General features: G+C 34.7%; 1 protein-coding gene across 1 annotated transcript in view; it reads left to right on the top strand.

Moving 5' to 3' along the window:
- Window positions 1–20,625, top strand: part of LOC102515565 (lymphocyte antigen 75) — a 106,657-nt gene that overhangs the window by 30,748 nt on the left and 55,284 nt on the right. The window contains 10 exon segments of the mRNA XM_006176792.3: window positions 6,476–6,557; window positions 7,488–7,556; window positions 9,919–10,033; window positions 11,975–12,010; window positions 12,397–12,572; window positions 13,380–13,444; window positions 13,728–13,807; window positions 14,399–14,538; window positions 16,359–16,464; window positions 16,699–16,859. Coding sequence (XP_006176854.1) covers window positions 6,476–6,557; window positions 7,488–7,556; window positions 9,919–10,033; window positions 11,975–12,010; window positions 12,397–12,572; window positions 13,380–13,444; window positions 13,728–13,807; window positions 14,399–14,538; window positions 16,359–16,464; window positions 16,699–16,859 — 1,030 coding nt within the window.

The raw sequence follows: 20,625 nt of genomic DNA, 5'->3' as shown, positions 1-20,625 counted from the left end.
AATTGGTAAGAAGCCTATGCATAATTCTATGCTATTCTACATGAAATTATTAAAGTGAACAATTTTTAGAGAAATATAAATTAGTTTACAGTTGATTTAATAAATAGAAATCCAGTAATCCAATAGCCATGGAAAAAAATGGAAAAGTTGACAAAGAATTTCTTCCAAGAAAGAGATGGGAACTACGTATCTGATACTGTATGTGAATTACTTTATATTTTTAAAAAGAGATCATTACCATGTGTTTCAATAGTACAGGCAAGAGCTTGCATTCCATTACATGGGAGCTAATGCAAGCATCCGGTTTCACAAACTAGTCTAGTTCTGATATCACAGCCTGTCAAAGATAGCACAAAGAATTATCAGCCAACTTCATGACTAGACATGTGAAAATGTTAATACTAACAAGTGACATAATAACAAACACTAATATAGTGTTTTATCATGTGCCAGATAATGTCCTAAGTGGTTTCTATTAATTAATCCTTACAACAGCCTGTGAAGTGGGTCCTGTTACTATGCCCATTTTATCTAAATGGGGAGATGGAGACACAGAGAAGTAAAATAACTTGCCCAAATTTATATAACAAGTAAGTAAAAGATCCAATATATGAACCCATTAGAGCTCACTTTCTTAACCCACTACATTACACTACCTCAAAATAACATATTTGACAACGTAGGATTTCTTCAACGAGTACAAGTTTGGATCATTACTAGGAACTCTCTATATTTAGTCAAATAAGTGATCATCTTAATAGGTGCTGAAAATGCATCTGGTAAAATTCACTGTTCATACCTGGCTTAATATATGAATATATCATATACTTAGCATATTTAATTAATATAATTAACATAAATTTTATTAAATTAAGAATAGAAGTGTAATTCAAGCTATAGTCATACCACACAATGGTTAAACATTAAATGCATTTCTGTGAAAGTCAGAAAAAGGTAAAGATCCCCAGTGTCATCACTTTTGTTTATCTTGATTTGGAATTTAGCCCCTGAACATTAAGATTTAAAAAACAGTATGCATGAAAAGAACATGCAAATGTTTATAATATATTAAGTGAGAAGAAAGGCAAATTTTAAAAGGGTAAAAAATATACTATTTATATCAAAAAGTAGACAGAAAAGATCATCGTTGTTACCTCTGGGAGGTAAGATTTTGAATGAGGTTTTAAATGTTTGAACATTTTACATTTTCCAGATTTGTATTAGCATACTCACTATTATGTTTTCCTCATTAAAGGAAGTGAAGTCCCATTTTAGTGTGCTGGGAACCTGATGTAAAATACAATACATGTGTTCCATAAATATTCATTTATTAAGCATCTATTGTATAATTTCAGATATATTAGACTTCATTTTTTAGCATTAGAAATTAATATACAAAACTTCATTGCACGCTAACTAAGCTAATTTGGATATACAAACTCTTAAGTTCTTTTTCAGGCTACTGTTTCTTAGGCTACTCCCCACAACCTTGATAGTAGAGTATAATGAATGCAAAATTCAGACCAGTCTTTCCAGATACACATTTATTAAACATTCATTGAAATGGGCACAAAACATGTCATACAATCTGTTTTGTAAGCTTACAACATCCCAGTAGTCTGTCCCTTTAGGTGTTCCAATGACCATCTTGTGTGGAAGTTTCATTTAAAGTAACTGTGCTGATGTTCCAGAGGCAGGATTCATTCTGTTCCCATTGTAAGTGGCATAAGGCAGTCCCAATACCTGACCCAAAGACTGGACATGGGACCAGTTAGAGATCAGGCCACAGATACATTTCTAATGATACAGACTACCAGCTTCACGAGATTCTACTACCCTTTCATGAGGAGTGAGAGTGTCGCTAAGTATTTTTAGCTATTCCTCACGTCTTGAATAACTTGAATTTTTACCAGTAAAAGCCCATTTCTAACATCTTGCTGATAAACAAGCATCTAATTTTGCTGATGTAAACTTATTTCTGAAATTCACTTTGCTAATGACCAAAGCCTCAGGTATGGCTTTTGGATCACAGAGGGCCTTGTGGTGGCCACCTCTGGAGCATAACCTCTCTAATACCCTGCTGATCCTCGCTGAAGAGAGAATTTTGAGCAGGGCAATTTACTAGCCCTTAGATCTCAAGGATCTCAAGCTTGACACACAAAATATCATACTGTCTAGGCCAAGGTATTTTTAAGGAAAATACTGGCAATACTGGCATAAACAAACTGGACTTTGAATAACCCCAAGCAAGAGGCTAGAAAACTTTAACTGGTTCAGAGAGCCATTGGTAAGTACTAAGCAATAAGGTTGAAGATACCATCAGCCCTCCATATCTTCAGGTTTCACTTCTGTAGATTCAATCGAAAATATTTGGAAAAATATTCCAGAAAGTTCCAAAAAAGCAAAACTTGAATTTGTCTCATGCTAGCAACTATTTACATAAACATTTACACCATATTGGGTATTATAAGTAATCTAGAGATAATTTAAAGTATATGGGAAGGTGTGTATAGGTTATATGCAAATACTACATCATTTTATATAAGGGACTTGAGCATCCTCAGATTTTGGTATGTGGAGAGGTCATGGAACTAATCCTTCATGGATACCAAGGGACAGTTGTATTTGTGGGAATCACCTGATGAAAAATTGAGTATCTTATGTGATATAAATGATCATTAAGAGCTTCTATATACAAAATAGAGTACGCTAGAAAACAAAAGTCTGAGAGAGAATTTTTCTTGATTTCTTTATTTCTAATCACACTTGCTGAGTTCCCCCCCATTAAAAATTAATACAAGTTTATTATGTAAAATTTGGGAAATATAAAAAATGATAATGAAGAAAATTAAAATCACCTCAAATCCTAGCTCCTAGTTATAAACATAGTTAACATTTAGTATAAATCCTTTCCATTTTTTTCCATTCCTATATATATAGGTTATTTTTCACAGAATATACAATGTTTAATTTTTTTCTGATCACAAAAGTAATACGTATCGAATTTAGAAAAGCACAAAGAAAAGCAGGATATCACACATTAAAAACAAATCACCATAATCCTTTCACTCATAGGGATCATATTTTATTTGTACTCATCCCAGTAGTTAATATAATGCCATATTAAGCAAACTGTAATGTCTGCTTAATACACGCCCCATTAGTAAAGAGATCATTTGCCCATACCATACTTAGACAACATATTATAAAACCTATTCAATATTGGCTTGATGGGAAGAAAGGAAGCAAACCCATTTATATCAGAAAATGATTCTAAAGTTTACTCCTTGAACACTTTAGCTTTTTATTGCAGGAACTGACCTTTCTCAGCAAGATGTCCATTGCCCAAATTGTGTACTCCCTGCCAAGGAGCGAAGTCAGATGACTGCTACACTTCTCACCATCTAAGTTCCCCATCTCTGTTTGTATTTCCATGAAAAGGGTTCATAGTACCCTAAGTCACTAGGACTCTAAGATCTTTGCAATTCGTGACAGCAGCCCACCAGGGAAAGCCACTGTAGAACAAAAATAGTCTTAGGATTAGGGAAGAAAGTGTTGTTTGCAGTGCTCTTGCTGCTGTGTGTGCTACCTCCAGTGATGTGGCATGAATAGATTTAGATATAAATTGAAGGCTTTGCAGACTAAGTGCCCTCATCAAATAGTGTTTATTGGGGGTTATGGCTGAGGTACTGTTTTCTTAGAAACCAGATAGAGCAGGAAATTTGATTGAGAGTAGAAATATTAACACAAATAAACATATTAAACTTTCATGCAATTTCTTCTTAACCTAATAGCCTTAAAACCATATGCTTAGTGCTTGGAGTAGAAGAAATCTATATTTAGAGAGAAAATTTCAGTTTGATTCAATTCCTCAATTATAATCCATTTTCCCCTCAAATTTTCTAAAATCCACATGAGAGATATGCAAGGATTAATGTGATTTCCAACTTCTTCTCTTTATCTGCCTACTGATACAGGTCAAACCAAGAATAAGTTACAAATGAGGAAATATTTTCCACCTCTTACCACACACACACCAAAAAAAAAAAAAAAGAAAGAAAGAAAGAAAAGAAAACCCACACAAATAGCTACTCTGTTCTGTATTTATAGCACACTAATAAATCTCTGGAAATGGAAGCTGAAAACTAGAAAGGTCTGGGTTAAAATGAAGTTCAATCTCAGAAAGTGTGAAGATTAGAAATTTTGGACAATGGGGCAGACTGCTCTCTAGGAAACTTCTCTGAGATGCAGCAGAGGAGGCAGAAACGGGCTTGAAAGCAGAGGTTTCTAAGTAGGAAGACACGGAGGTGAGAACGGACTGGGTGGAAATTTTGGGGCAGGCTTCTAAAGAGGCTTTCTGTGGGAGCTTATAAAGTCAGTGCAGATGGCAAATGATCTTTGATCATTTTCCAGGTTGTACTGTTGACTGTGTAAAGAAAATAAAATATCTAATGCTTTCTTTAGGGAAACACAAAATTCTGCACAAATTCTGCAGGCCCAAATATATAATCTGCAAAGATTAGAAAGTAATAAAGTATGAGGAGGCAAACTTGACCTCCTCTTTATTTTAGCCATCTGACTTCAATTATAATGTATATGGAAACTATCCAGACCTTGTGGTTTAGAAATCCAACAGTCGGAAACTATGATACATTTTAATGCCTGTGAGAAAGCTCTGATTAGTTGAAGACACAAACTGCAGATTCCTTTTTTAGCTGCTAAATTCAGACTGGACTTAATTGTCTCCACTGGGTTTATCTTAACTCTATAAATTGGTGATCTTTCTTTATGAAAGAAAACAGTATAACAATAAAAACTAAAAGGAGACTGTCTTATATCCCATTGTAATGAGTTGAAAAGCTTGAGGTCAGCAAGGTTAAAAAAAAAGTGCTTATTGATGTTAAAATATGAGGGAATGTTGAACAGAGGAAAAAGATAAAGAAAAGCAGATATTTCATTAAAAAGTAGGAAATCAATTCAAAATTAAGTTTGTTCCTGCCTTTGATTCACTAGCAAATATTTTTAAATGCAGACTTACTATATTTCCCAATTATCCTGTAACTGTACATTGCATATATTCCATATATTCTTCTGAGCTTGAGAGTAGGGATTAATTTTAGATTTGGATTTCTGCCACTTCTCTAATGTGTGTTCTATTTATATTTATGTAACATTTCTATAGCTACTATTTTGCATGTATAATAGTCACTCACGTACTGATGGTACATGCCATATGCAATCAGAAGGTTAAATATATGGAAAGTAACTAGCATCATCCCTGCAAAAAAAAATTACATGGAAAATAGTCTACTTATTGAAGCCTAAAAAGTATAATATATGTCAGAGAATATCTTCAAGTGAAGTTAGAAGTGGAGAAATTTTTTATGGTTATATTACCTCTATTTATACTGAAATTATCTCCCTGGCTAGTGCATGCATTTAATTGAGGGGAAGGGATCACTTACAATGTGTGTCCCTGCCTCTATATGTGGTTGTATATGTTCTTCCTTGGAATGCCCTTCCTTTCTTCTCTCAGCCAATCTGAATACTGGCATGTGGTAAACACTCAGATTATGGCTCAAAAGAAATGTCAGGTATCCTCTGAAGACTATCTCTTGTCTTACCAACCCTACAAAATATTTCCTGACTTCCTATGGACTACAATGACCTCTCCTTTTTCTGAACTTTTGTAGCACTTACAATGTATACAAATTTTATATCATTCAATGTTTTTCAAAAATGGGCTTATATTTCCTTTGCTTATATATATGTATCTTGTCTCTCTTACTAGTTTATATGTCATTTGAGGGTAGATATTACGTCTTCTACATCTCTGAAGCACTATTGTACATAGCTCAGTGCCTTGAAAGTATAATAGTTATGAGTGTTAAATACATTCACTTAGTGATTGCTGGATTGTATTGCTCTGGTATAATCCAAGGAGTTTGGCATTTAAAAATACTTGAATACTTGTTTTACTTTAAACTTAATGGTCAGTGGAAATTAAATTTTTTAAATCTTTTTTAATAAAATGTTAGGCAAGTGGTTCTGCATTTTAAAGAAGAACTGTTTGATAGTGTTATAGACGAATGCTTTAAGGAAATGCCCTTGTTGTTCTGGTATCTGAAAACATTGTCTAATAATTATCTAATTGAAGCTCTGTGGTGAAAGTTTTGAAATAATCATACACTTTTTCTTCCTCTTAAGTTCTTCAAAGCAGAATAGTTTTTGCCTTTTATGTGAAGAAAGTAGCTTAAAATTTAGTTTAAAAATGTCTGGTACTTTTTTGATAGCTTCCCCATAATTAGGATTCAGTTTCATTTCAGAAGACTTTTTGTATAGCTTGAAACTGCTTTTCAGTTCATGACAAGGTCTTCTGAATAAACTTACATGTCTTAAGCATTTTAGACATGTGAATACCTAAATGTTTTTGCCAAGTGCTGTGCTCAGATTTTAACACTTCCTTTTTACATAGTAACCAGCGTTGGCTGTGGATAGGTTTGAATAAAAGGAGCCCTGATCTACAAGGATCCTGGCAATGGAGTGATCATACACCAGTAAGTGTAATCTTCCTCGTTCAGGGTAAGATGGAAAGAGTATTTGTTTCAGTAACAAATGAGTGTTTTGTTAATGAATACAGCCATGCAACCATTAAAATTATGTAGATGCATCTTTATTGAAGTGGAAATAGATTCACATATATGAAGTGGCGGGGGAAACATGTTACTAATCTCATTTTTATCACAAAAAATAAATAACCATATGTATAGCCTTTCCATATATAGTCTAAAAAACATAATATATAGATGTGTAAATATAGTTGTAATTTTGGGGTAGTACAAGTGATTTTTTTTCTTTTTCTTTGTATATTTTTCCTTTTTTTCATAATGAGAAACTTTTATTATCTAAAAATATGAGTTTTGTAAAAAAGAAAATAACTTTATTGGGGGAAACAATTTGTGGGAACCTTAAATATTATTTCAAATGTTTACACTATCCTAAGGAGAGGTTTTAGGTAACATTTAGAGGAGCAAATTATTCTCAAAATGTTAAATATTTGCTCCACATTATCATTGTGTCAAATCATCGTATATTCTTTCTAAATGTAAAATTCCTTGGCTTCATTTTCAAATTTGAGCACATCCATCCGAGAATAGTTAATTGAATAACTCACATTTCAACACATGCAAAAAAAAAAAAAAAAGATATTTTGCAAGTTCCTGATACTTTGTAACTCCAGTTGTGAACTTAATACATGATAACGTCCATTTCTGAAACTGTAGCTTCCTTTGTTTGGAAACTGATGACATTATGACATTTTCTAAGTCCTCTCATGATTTAGGATCCTGACATAAAAAAAGAAATGAAAAAGTTTTCATCCCTTGGCATATGAACAAGCTTGAGTTATTAAAGCTGCCTAAATTACATCTAAATTGCAAATATTTATGCATCAGTCTTAAATTCTCAAGCCTCTCTTGTCTTTTAAGGTGTCTACTATTATCATGGCAAATGAGTTTCAGCAGGACTATGATATCAGAGACTGTGCTGCTGTCAAGGTCAGTACAATGGTAGAAAATCTGCATATTTAAAAAGTAAATCTGGCAGTGTGTGCAGTCAGGCAACAGATCCACAAGTGCCTTTTGCCTGTGGCACATGATATTAGGTGCGATGGGAGGTTAGAAGCACACCCATGGGCCAGCCCTCAAGCAACCTAACTTACACTTAATTTGAGAAGATAAAATTCATATTCAAGAAAGATGGCTCTTATTACTATGCAGTAATAAGCTCCAAATGAGTGGGCTGAGGAGTGCTAATGAAACTCAGAAGAGGAAATGATTCGTGTGGCCTGTTTTCAGAAAGAGGTGGGACTTGAATTGGACCTTTAAGGATGGATAGTTCGTCCAGTTACAATAGGGAAAGGCTTTCTAATGGGGGGATGGTATAAGGAGGTGGCATACAAGAAAGTGGCAGTGGAAGGGAGACCCAGAGGCAGTGGGGGGACTAGAAGACAGATGAAGAAATTTTAACTGGTGCTGTGGTTGAAAACAAAGCTGGAAAATTAGAATGATGCCAGGTTAAGGAGTTTGTACATTTTTGGGTAGACAACAGTGCATTAGTTTAAGGTTCTTGACGTGAGCTAAGGAGGGTATGAGAAGATTCATCTTGAAACAGATGTCAGGATGCAATGGATAGGACCAGAAGACATAAAAGACCAGTTAGGCGTCTTCCTTTGCAGACTTTCTTTGTTTATTTGTTCCATAAGTAATGTGTCCAAGTAGTCTGTGATTCTGGGGAGTGCAACAACGATAAGGTATAAAACAGTCGTTGTCTTCACAGAACTTACAAACTAGTAGGAGGTAAAGACAAGTAAATAAGTAATTACAAGGGCTATGCAGACAAAGTATAAGTTTTATGCAAGAAAAAGAATGTTGTGAGAGAGTAATAATGATGGTGATGGTGGTGATGATGGTAGCAGTGGACACTGTTGACCTGTGAGCCAGGCACAGTACTAGGCTTGTCACATGTAATATCTCATTAAATACTTAAGCAACCTTGTGAGGCAGATACTGTTACTATATCCATCTCATGAGGAAGAAACATGAGTTCTGAGTAGCTTACATGGTTACAGAACTGAAATATAAACCCAGTATCTGAGTCTACTCTGCTGTATGGCATTGGTGAAAACAGTCAGAAGAGGTACTTGTCTATGGAGAAACTAGTAGTAAATTTTAGTTTAGACATTTTGAATACAAGCTAGCTGTAAGAAATATCTTGTAGAAAGTTGAAATCAAGAGACTAGAGTTAAAGGGAAAATGCACATTAAAAAAAAAAAAAGTGCAAAGGGCCACAAAGTGGGTTTGGGGTAATTGCCAACAACATAAAATGTAAGACAACAAAGAAGGAGGACACATCTAGATAGTGTCTTTGCAATGTGAGCCCAAGAAAGAGATTCAAGAAGGTGATTGACCAGAAATGTTACAGGAAGTTTGAGACAAAGAACTGAGAAGTCCATTGGAAAGCATTATTTTCAATGTAATGATTTTAGTAAAACACTACAGTAGCATGCCATTCTTACAGAATTCCCAGTTTAACACATGAAAGGGTGAAAACTTCAGAGAAGCTTGTGAAGTTTTCAGAAGTATTCCATAGTGCAATTCACTATGTTCTGTGTAAGTTGAATCCCTATGTAGGAAGAAATTGGAAATTTTATCCAAAAAACTAAATGAAAGAGGCACTGACCAGCCTGCGTCAGGAGCACGGCCAGCTAGGGCAGTGTCTGGAGGGCGAATCTTACTTCCCCTGCCACATCACCCACCAGAATCTTGGCCTTGATAGAAAACAGTCCGACAAGTGATGGCTACTTCTCCCAGGTCGTGCTCTCCCCTTCCTTTTCTCCCCTGCTCGCTGGCTGGAATTTGTAGAGAGCCATCTTGGACCAGATGGAGGAGGGAAGTGTCCCAGAAACACAACACAGCACCACAGAAGGAGCCTGGGGCCCTGATGTGAGTCTTTTATGTCACTTTTCCACAGATCTGCTGTAATCACAGCCTGGTGTTTGGAAACCACTGAACCAAATATTCTTTTCTAGCTTGATCTTTCCAAAATTTAAAGGTGCAATATTCTACAATTTCAAATCAACAAAAATAGAAAAAAAAAACCAGTAATTTGCATTTTGGACACAAACATGACCCTATGATATATTTCTTTTATCTGCCCCTTTGAAGCCTAGTGCATAGCTATTACTGACAGCTTAAACACTGCATTCATTCATTCATTCATTCATATGTTTACTCATAAGCAAGTATGTTAGGTGCTAGAGCTAATGTAGAGTTAAAGACCATAGATAGGGCTTACAGTTTAGAGTTTTATAAGGCTGCATCATCTTGGAAATATTCTGCAATTCTCTTCCTCCTTTAGGCGGTTCATAGGGCATGGCGAAGAAGCTGGTATTTCTATGATGACAGAGAATTTATTTATTTAAGGCCTTTTGCTTGTGATACAAAACTTGAATGGATATGCCAGATTCCAAAAGGTAAGTAGTAGTTATTCATTTTCACGATCTTCTCATGTGAACATTGTAAATCCTGAGCCAAAAGTAGCTCTAAGAACATCTTAGTCTATAATTATAATTTTAAAAAGCCTTTGGCAATGTGGTTAAGATATTAAGCTCCATCCTGGCTGACTCCTACTCCTAGTAGAGGGCTGGCTTATTGAAATTAAATGCTACCTTCCTCTTTTATCATGAAAGAATTTGTACAGAAGATAACGTTTAAGGCTAATTTAGGGAGATTAGATCTTGGAATGAAAGATTATTTCAGTTGAAAGGAGAGATGAAGCAGAGGGAATCATTTTAATTTTTATTTTGTTGGAAAATGAAGGACAAAATGAAGACAAGCTTGGGAAGAATGAAGCAAAAGTCAAGAAATAAAAATTTGACAAGTCCCTGTAAAATTTAGAAACAATTTTCAGTGAGCTCAAAAATTGCTAATAGTTTATCTCATTCAAATTCAGGAAATCAGTTAGCTTGCTGGAAGAGCCTTTGATGACAAAAAAGAAGGAAAGGAGAATAAATAGATATTAATTTCCTTAGCTTTTTAGTGGAAAATGTCAAGGATATATTAGGGGAAATGCTAAGACGATTTTAATCCCGAATTTTTTAAAGTAGATATTGTATATGTTAAATTAATAAGTGGTAAATGCACAGGAAGTTCCAAAATAAATTTCTAAGTGAGTATAAACAGATCACTGAAACCTTGTACATACATACATATTTGTATTTCATGTAAAAAAAACATGCATTTTGCTTTTCTCACTAATTTAAAGAATGTTAAAGGTTAGATAATAGCTTCCCCCCAATACACAAATGAACAGAAGTCGTTGACAAGATTACAAACAGGAAACTATGTCTGTTTTTTAACTGACTTGCAGTATTATTAATGCAAATTATCTAATACAGAGGACTGACTTGGAGAGAAAGCAAAGATGCTGGATAGGTGGGCAGTCCTCTGAGGAGGGTCCTCCCACGCACTAGGCCCTGATACAGCAGCAAAGTTAAGAACAGCTATTTTACCCTGAAATTTCTAAAATTCACCAAAGTATGTCTTTGACTTGAAAGCAGTGTGACCTACGACTGGAGTGGAAAGGTAGAGGAAAGCAGCTGGCATCCTGAGAGCTCACTGTGCCAAGTGCTCCCATAGGGGTGATCTTAAGTGATCCTTGTACTGACTTTGCGAGTTAGGTAGGAGAGTTTCATTTCTATAGAATAGAAAGTTGAGGTTCAGGGAGTCAAGCAACTGATCCAAAGTACCACAGCAGCAGGGTCTGAGGGCATCAGGACACTGACTCACCCAACTTCAGAGTCGATAATTCTTTGTACAGTACATATTTCCTGTTTCATCGAGGAATCCTGGGTTCATTTTATTATTTCCCTCCCAGTTTTGTGTCTCAGCTTCTCAAAATTTTCAGTACTGGATCATGGTACACTTTTTCCCAAGGATATCTTGGGAGACAGTAAACTCTACCAACCTGGTTTATTCAAATTGCATTAGATGGAGACATGATTCCTGAATAACCTCATCCTACAATGATGACTATCTTGGTGCATAGTCCTTGATGCTTCTGTGTAATGTATACCATACATTCATTTACTTATTTGTACTTCCTAATTATTAGCTGCATTTTATCCATCTAGTCTTCCTTTGTGACATCCATGATATAAAGTAGGAAACTGCTAGTAATACTTTATTAATACGTAACAAATCTGCCTTTCTGATTGCCACAAAAGGAACTTTAGCATAGGCCCCACAAAATTCAAAATGAAGTATTCATAACGTGAAAGGAGATGGTTCAGCCAGAAATGGACAAGCCTCAGCAATATTGCAAGGCCTCTTGAATTAGATGGAAGGCACTTAATTATACTATGGCCATGATCTGTAATGAATACTAAACTTAAGCCACTTGCTTTCTTACACAGGTCGTACTCCAAAAATACCAGACTGGTACAATCCAGGTGAGTTAAAAAAACTGAAATTTATCCAAAGCCGCTTTTACTTTTTCAACGATGTATTTAGTTAATGATTTAAGCCCGGGCCTAAGTCCCAGCTTCTTGTTATCATGTCTTCACATGAGATGAAGTACCTCCAAGCAGGGAAGGTGATTGGCTGGTGTGGGATGAGGCTATGAGGCTGGGTTTATCCTTCTCTGTGAGTATATGAGGGTAGTGGAGTCATTCACTGGCTCAAGAATCCTTGGATTGTTCTAGGCCAGGCCTGCCCTGGCCAAAGAGAGCCAGAATCTAAGTGGATGGCTATTTACAAATAGTTTTGAACATGAGTCCATGCTGAGAGGGCACAGTTTGGTTTGTGCAGTCATAACTCTGCTATTTTTCTTCTTCAGAGCGTGCTGGAATTCATGGACCTCCAGTTGTCATAGAAGGGAGTGAATATTGGTTTGTTGCTGATCCCCACTTAAACTATGAAGAAGCCGTCCTGTACTGTGCTAGCAATCACAGCTCTCTGGCTACTTTAACATCTTTTGCAGGACTGAAAGCCATCAAAAACAAAATAGCAAATGTAATTTAAAAGTATTTAATTTTTCTTTATTTTTATATTTATTCTATTAAAAAAAATTTCAACAGTCTATAAAAGTTAAGTGTTCCTCTCAAGGAAAATGTACCTAACAATATCTAAATTCGTCACTTCATGTTAGAAAAGTTAAATAGGATTGCTTAATGTTTTAAAATATTCAAGATTAATTATAAATGTCAGTTGGTGATGTGGGGGTTATAGCTCAGTGGTAGAGTGCATGCCTAGCATACACAAGGTCCTGGGGTCAGTTCCCAGTACAGCCATTAAAAAATAAATAAACCTAATTACCTAACCCCCCCAAAAAATGAATGTCAATTGATAAGATAAGCATCAATAGATAATATAAATTATTCTAATTCCTTGTCACATTTTTTACTAAGAGTTAACTTTATAGTTAGCTTGAGTTTCTATTTCTAATAATAGCTAACTTTGCAAAATAGTTTTTTAGAGGAAAATAATTTATGTATTTTAAAATTTATAATTACTTGCAGTAGGATGCTATATGTCCAATTAATATATGCCCATAATTACAGTGACCATATTTTCTGTGTGCACAATAGGGCCTGGGAATATACAAAGAGTTTTCAAAGTACTTTTTTGGTGAAAAGATCTGGTTTGTGTACTTTAGAGACCAAAGTGATGGAACATCTGGAAATGTTAATGATTTGTGATTATGATGGGCCAGGGTATTTAAATCAAAACTTCCCTAGAAAACCCAGCACTTGTAAGGATGGGTGTTTAGTTGGTTTTTTTGTTTGTTTGTTTTGTTTTTGTGTTGTTTTTTTTTTCCAGATATCTGGTGATGAGCAGAAGTGGTGGATGAGAACTACTGAGCAGCCAATAGATCCTTTTATATAGTATGTGACATCCTTGATGCTGCCTTTGTGAAATTATCATTTAAGAGAAGTAGTCTCAAGGCCCCTTTTACTAAATAGATTATTATTTATAATTAATTTTGAACATTAATTCATAAAATACCTAAGCTAGAGAAACCAAATCCTTTTGCATATGAGCATCAAGGAAAAAGTAGTGTAAAATAATGGCATAACATTAAATTTTGAATTAAAATTACTTACAGTAAAAACCAGAATGGAACATGTCACTGTATTATGAGCTGTCACATCTCTCATTTCCTTTCAGCTCACGACATCCATGGCGTCATTTTCCTATAACACTTGGGGAGGAATGCTTTTACATGTCTGCCAAGTCTTGGTTTAGCGGTAAGGTTAATTACAAATCCTTCATGTTGATTATGTAATATGTGAACTTCAAGTTCAGTTACTAGCTTAATCTTGTTTTCCTTTTGATTATATGTTTGGTAGCTTCATCTTATTCTGATTTATTGCTAATGGCAGTAGCTCAAATTCCAAATGCAAGTAAAGATGCTTTTCACTGTGAATATTTTGATTTCCTTTATCCTAAAGCAGTTACTTAAAAAATAAACTTACCACATTCATAACTGGGAAGGATAAAGACAAATTTGCAAAGATGACCAGGCAGCAGTTCTAAGGTGTAGTTTAGATCCCCTTCCCCGCCATTAGCCTTCTTCAACTCTGTTTCCTCCATCCAGGAACTGTGGTAATAACTGCGGTTGTTATACCAAATATGTGAGGTTTTGTAGGTAATATTGGTATGCTACAACCTACTGATATGAATAACAATCCAAGACGAAAATGGCTGGGGAAGAAAAGGAGTATATTTTTACCATTTTGAAAGATTGACTTAAAGAGACTTTCTTTACTACTGGATTGTTTTTCAAATGTGCTGAATGGAAAATTCTCACCACAGTAATCCTGCTTTTCGTTTCTCAGACTTAAATAAACCAGCAGACTGTAGTATCAAGTTGCCCTTCATCTGTGAAAAATATAATGTATCTTCATTAGAGAAATATAGCCCAGATCCTGCAGCTAAAATACAGTGCTCTGGGGATTGGATTACTTTTCAGAATAAGGTAAAAAGAGAATTGCTACATTGTGCAAATGATTATTGCTTTCGTGATGATTGTATGGCTGTGGCAGAGTGGTATCCCACAAAATAACTTCAGTCCCATAGACTCTGTGTATTTCAGTATCCCACCTGATTATAGACATTTTCAGAAACCAGGTTAACTCTCAAGTTAGTCATGCCTACAGGTCTTTCAGAGTATTGTGTTCCTATTCTGTTGCTACTAACACTTAAATTGCTGAAGTTGATCTTTCAATGAATAGTAAGACATTGAATAGCCAGGACTATCTCTATGACATGTAGGAAACTGACTTAATTTCTGGCTGATAAATTTTTTCTCTTAAGGAAAACATCTAAGCAGCATTTACCAATGAAATTAGACCTGTGTTTCCCATACTTTTTGGGGCTATACACATATGCTAACAAAATGCTAATCATTGACCTTGCTTCCAAAGCGGGGTTTATGATTAGATAGGTTTGGGAAATTCTGCATTCTATATTTGCCTCCTTGAGATGCATAATTTATATTGGTATATGTATCTCTTAGGAAGTGCATTTGACTACTGAACAAAGAGATTGCTACAGTGTGCTAAAACATTTATTCTGTCATATGAAAGAAGTTTGAAGATAAGCAGTCTGGGGTTGGTATGGAAGCTCTGTGAAGTCTCCAAAATGAGGCTGCTTTTGTCTTTCTACTCTGTCATCCTTAACTAAGGGCGTCCAAGCTCAAGTTCAGGGTGTTCTCTCTAGAGTCTTTTCTAGAAGCCACTCAGTAACATATCTCTTTGGCCACCCCAGTCTGTAAGGAGTTTGGAAAAAAAAAAAAAAGTTTTGTACAGTGTTTCAAGGAATGCAATTTGGGACATACTGTTCCACACTAACATGATCATAATATCAAAAGAAAGAAAGAAAGAGAGAAAGAGAGGGAAGGAGGGAGGAAGGAAGGAAGGAAGGAAGGAAGGAAGGAAGGAAGGAAGGAAAGGAGGAAGGAAGGAAAAGAGAGAGAGATGTGTCTGACAGCTGGAAGTATAGTAAAGTCAAAACATTAGAGATACATTTTGACTTTTTAAAGTTAAGATAATCTTTTTTCCCCCTAAGTTATTAAGTCTAGATTAATTTACATAGTTGATGTAAATTTGTGGGGTTTGGGGGGTTTTGTTTGTTTTTATTAGAGTATAGTTGACTGAAAGTATTATATTAGTTTTAGGTTTAAAACACAGTGATCTGATATTTCTATAGATTACACATCATACAAATTATTATAAAATTATTGACTATCTTCCCTGTGCTGTGCATTATATCCCTGTTACTTATTTATTTTATAAGTGGTAGTTTGTACCTCTTAACCCCCTTTACCCCATTTGAATTAGAGATTTCCTGCCAAGAAACAGGGGATGATTTCTTTAAAAATGTGTTTTTTATATAAGGAGGTAGTGGTGAAGAGTACATATTTCAAATCAGATGGAGCAGAGTCTAAATGCTGACCATTACCATTCTATGGCTATTTTACTCACGGGTAAAGTTACTTAATGTCCCTCTGCTTCAGTTTTGCCATTTGTTGTGAGAATTAAATGAGATAATAGTGTACAAAGTGTTTAGCACAAGAAAGCACTCAAAAAACAGGAGATTTTTTTAAAAATAGTTTAAAGACTGTTCTGCTGTTGTTCACATCAAGAGTGTAGATCTGCATTCTTATAGTACTACTTTGTAAGTTTCTGTACTCACAAACAGAAAATTAACAGCCCTCTAAAAGATGAGGCATTTACTTCCTTTGTGAGCTTTCCTGGGTTTGGAATCTTATGCTTCATACGTGTTCTCTGTTTGCAGTGTTTTCTAAAGGTCAAACCCAAGTCTGTCACCTTTTCTGAAGCCAGTGATATTTGTCACACCTATGGTGGCACCCTTCCTTCAGTGTTGAGCCAGCGAGAACAAGGTAGCAGAATTGTTTGTAAACATGTTTTGTTCTGATCTGGTGGCCAAGTTCATGTTGGGAGGCTGTGGGGAATTAACATATAAAAATCATCTGATTAAGTTACTTTTTTACAGAGTAGGTGAAAGGCTATCTTGGTAGTTAGATAAGCAAGAGTGTATGTAAAAAGAGCATTTTTAGTATATCTTTCATTTGAATAAGTCAAATGCTTTTTTAAAAAAAAATTCTTTCTGACAGATTTTATTACATCCTTGTTTCCGGATATGGAAGCCACTTTTTGGATTGGTTTGCGCTGGACTGCCTATGAAAAGATAAACAAGTGGATGGATAACAGAGAGCTGACATACAGTAACTTTCACCCATTATTGATTGGTCGAAGGCTAAGAATACCAATAAGTGTAAGTTTTTCTTTCATCAATAAACTATGTAGCTCTATGAAATACCTGAGCCTTCCACACATTATATGATTAAGAGCAAGGGCCTATTCTATGAGTCCGTTTATATGAAACATCCAAATAGGCAAATCTATAAAGATAGAAAGTAGATCAGTGGTTGCCAGAGGCTAAGGAGGATGGAAGGCTTGGGGGTGATGGCTAAAATTTTTCTGTGGGGTTTCTTTTGGGGTGGTGAAAATGTTCTGAAATTGTTTGGGGGTGATGGTTGCATGACTCTATGAATGTACTAAAAACTATGGAATATATCTTTTAAATGAGTAAGTGATACCATGTATGAATTATATCAATAAAGCTGTCAAAGGAAGAGCAACTACAGGAGCTTCCCCAGCCTTCATGTAGATGCCCTGGGTTTCATTGTAGCATCAGATTCCATAGCACTTATTTCAGAACCATGTAAAGCCATCAAGTAATGAGTTGCAGATAAAAGCTAATATGGAATGCTTTACTTTATCATCTTAGAATTTGGAGGTATCAGCCTCTGTCTCCTGAGGTAAAAAGTACAAAATTTGTGATTAGTGATCACTTTTCCCTAAGAGTTAGATATAAAGAAGCTATAGAAGGGAAGAAGTCATTATATTAACAATAGTTATCCTATACCTCGATATTGCTGCCCACTGCTTCTGTCTTCCCTATTTGCTGGATACAAACCCCGTTTTGCACAAAAGACAAAGATTAAGAAATTAACTGTAAAGCTGAATTCCAAAAGTACATCCTAGACAATAATCAACTGATGTTTCTGATGCATTGTAACTTTGCTCAAGGTTGACGTTGGTGACAAAGGGAAATCTGAAACATGTATCATAATGAACAAAGTAAATGTCAAAATAATGCTTGGTTATTGTAGAAAATTTAGAAATTATAGAAGAGTAAATAAAATTTTTAAGAATATCAACCCTTATCCCACTTATACTTAGGCTAGTAGGTTTTCAACTTTTAACTATGACCCATAATAAGAAATACATTTAAATCACCATTCAGCACATAGATGTAAATATAATATTGAATTGAAACAAAAGTTTCAGGAAACAGTACTTACCCTTAGAGCTTATATTTCTTTCTATTCTGTTCTAGTCTGGTCTAGTCTCTAGACAACCTATTCTCCATATCAGATTCTATTCTGTTCTATTTCATTATCACAAATAAGAGTCAAGATCCACTGAACTGATTTCATGACCTACTAAATGAGTCTCAAACCATATTTGAATCCTGATCTAGGAAACCACAATGAGTATTTCAGCATTTTTCTTTTAGGGCTTTTCTATACGTTGTCTTCTTCATATAGATAAGATCATAGTATGTATACTATTGTGTCTACTTTTCTCACTTTGTATTATAAGTAGTTTCTTATGTCATTAAAAGATGTACTTGATAAGCATTTTGATGGTTGCACAACATTTCTTGGTAGATGCGCCATCATTTACCTAAACAGTGCTAGGTATTGAGGTTGTTTCCAGTTTTGCATAATCCTAAATAGTGCTACAATTAACATCTTTGTGTACAATCTTTGTTTGTATTTCAGGTTACCTCCTCAAGGTAGATTTAGGAAGTAATATAGCCAGATCAAAAGATATGAGTAGTTATTAAACTCCAGTTACCAAATTGCTTCCCAGAAAGGTTTATGAGTTTATCTTTTTGTCAGCAATATGTTGTGATTACTCTTCTATTCATACCAGTATATTGATAATTTCTGACATTTATTGAGCAGCTAATATGTGTCAGGCACTCTGCTAATGCATCACATGCATCATTTCATTTAACCCGAGCAATAGATGTGAGACAGTCTGTGACTCCTCTCTTGTCTTAATGCGGAGACAAACAGAGTCATGTACCTTGGCAGAGATCACGCAGCCTACGTGTGCAGAGTCAGATTTAAATCCAAGTCCCGAGAGTCTGCAGACCTTCTCAGCTTCTCTGCTATAGTGTTCTCAGTGCATTGCCTTCTAAAAATTATCACTAATTCAGCAGTTTAAATGATTTCGTATTTTCATTTATATTGTTCTGATTTCTAATGAAAACAGACTTCTGTAAATTCAGTAATAGTTTGAATTTCATCAGGTGTTTATTCTTTAACGATTTATCCATTAAAGCCTTCATGTATTTCTTACTGATTTTATGACTATGTAAATATTAAATGTGCTGAACTTGAGTGTCTTCCATTTATTGCAAATATTTCTGTAGGCTTTCTTTCTTTAGATCTGAATGCCAAAAATATTAGAGAGGCGAAGTTTTATTTTTTTTGCATATGTTCAAGTCTGTTTATTTCCTTTTTTTTCCTCTGTTGCTTTTAGGCTACAGAATCCCTCACGTAAATGTTATTTAAATATATGCCTTTATTTCCTTCATTTTGTTTTATAGCTTTCCTGGTTTTTTTTTTCTGACAACATGATACATCCATGGTATCTGGTATATGTTGTCAATGGATACTTAATCCTTTTCCCTAATCTTGGCCAATTGTCTAGCATTATTCGTTGCATATACTTCTATTTGTTAAAAGCAATATAGAGTGCCGCCTTTATCATACACAAAATGTGTGTGTGTGTTATACTCTTGTATAACTACTACACTGATCTAAATACTGTAACGTTGTCATATTTCAAAAGAAATAATTGGATTAATTATCCTTTACTTGTATGCCTTTTAACAAATTTTTTTTTTGCTACTTTTTTCCATTCTTCAAGGCAAACTAGAATTATTTAGTGAATTTCCAACCTAAACAATTAAATAGAAAACTTGTGGTGAAAATTTGACAACATTTGGGGGAGAACTGACATCTTTTTATTTATCTTCCAATTCAAGAATATTGTATATCTATTTATTCAAGTCTTCCTTTAGATCCCTAAACTCTAGAGTCAGATGGTCTGGGTTTGAATTCCATTCAGCCATTTAGTATGCCTTTGGAAGTTCACTTAACTTTTCTTAAGCCTCGATTTTTCATCTGTAAGTGAAGTTTTAATAGTTTTTTTCTTATTGCCATTGAGAATCGCAGCTTTTTCTTGATTTTCTTACTGATATGTAGGAAACATATTATTCGGGGATTTTTATATATTTATTCCACAGACATCCACCTTACTAAAAGCTCTTATTACTTCTCAGAGTTTTTCACTAGAGTTTCTTGGGTTTTCTGATTAGATAATCATAATTTCCAAATAACAGTTAATGCCTCATTGGATACGATAAGACTTTCAGAACCACTGGTAAATACCAAGAGTAATAAACAACATCTTAGACTTGATCTAGACTTTAACAGGACTGCCTGCAGTCTTTCATTATTATATTTGATCTGGGCTTTTTGTTTAAGATATACCATTCTGTAACTAGCTTATTTAGAATTTTTATTCAGGAATAAGAGGTGGATTTTCCAAAACTTGTTTTCAACATCTATTGAAACTGTCATGTTTCTTCATTAGGCCTATTGATATGTGGCATCATACATTAATGGATGTTATATTAAACCATTTTTATCTTCTTGTCATAAAATCTAGTTGCTCAGAGTGGATTGTTATTTTATTATTCTACTGAATTAGATCTGTTAGAATTTTATTTGGAAATGTTTTCATCTCTGTTCATAGTTAATTTTTTATGCCATATTGTCAGATTTTTTTTTCTGATCATGTCAGCTTTATAAGATGAACTGAGGAGTTTTCTGCCTTTGTGTTTTGAAATTATGACTCAGCCTGGGAAATTATCTTTCCTTGAAAGTTTGAAGGAG

Source organism: Camelus ferus, chromosome 5 (assembly GCF_009834535.1).
Source record: "Camelus ferus isolate YT-003-E chromosome 5, BCGSAC_Cfer_1.0, whole genome shotgun sequence".
Classification (NCBI taxonomy): Eukaryota; Metazoa; Chordata; class Mammalia; order Artiodactyla; family Camelidae; genus Camelus; species Camelus ferus.
The sequence above is the reverse complement of the archived record's forward strand: the minus strand, read 5'-3'. Positions and strand labels throughout refer to the sequence as shown.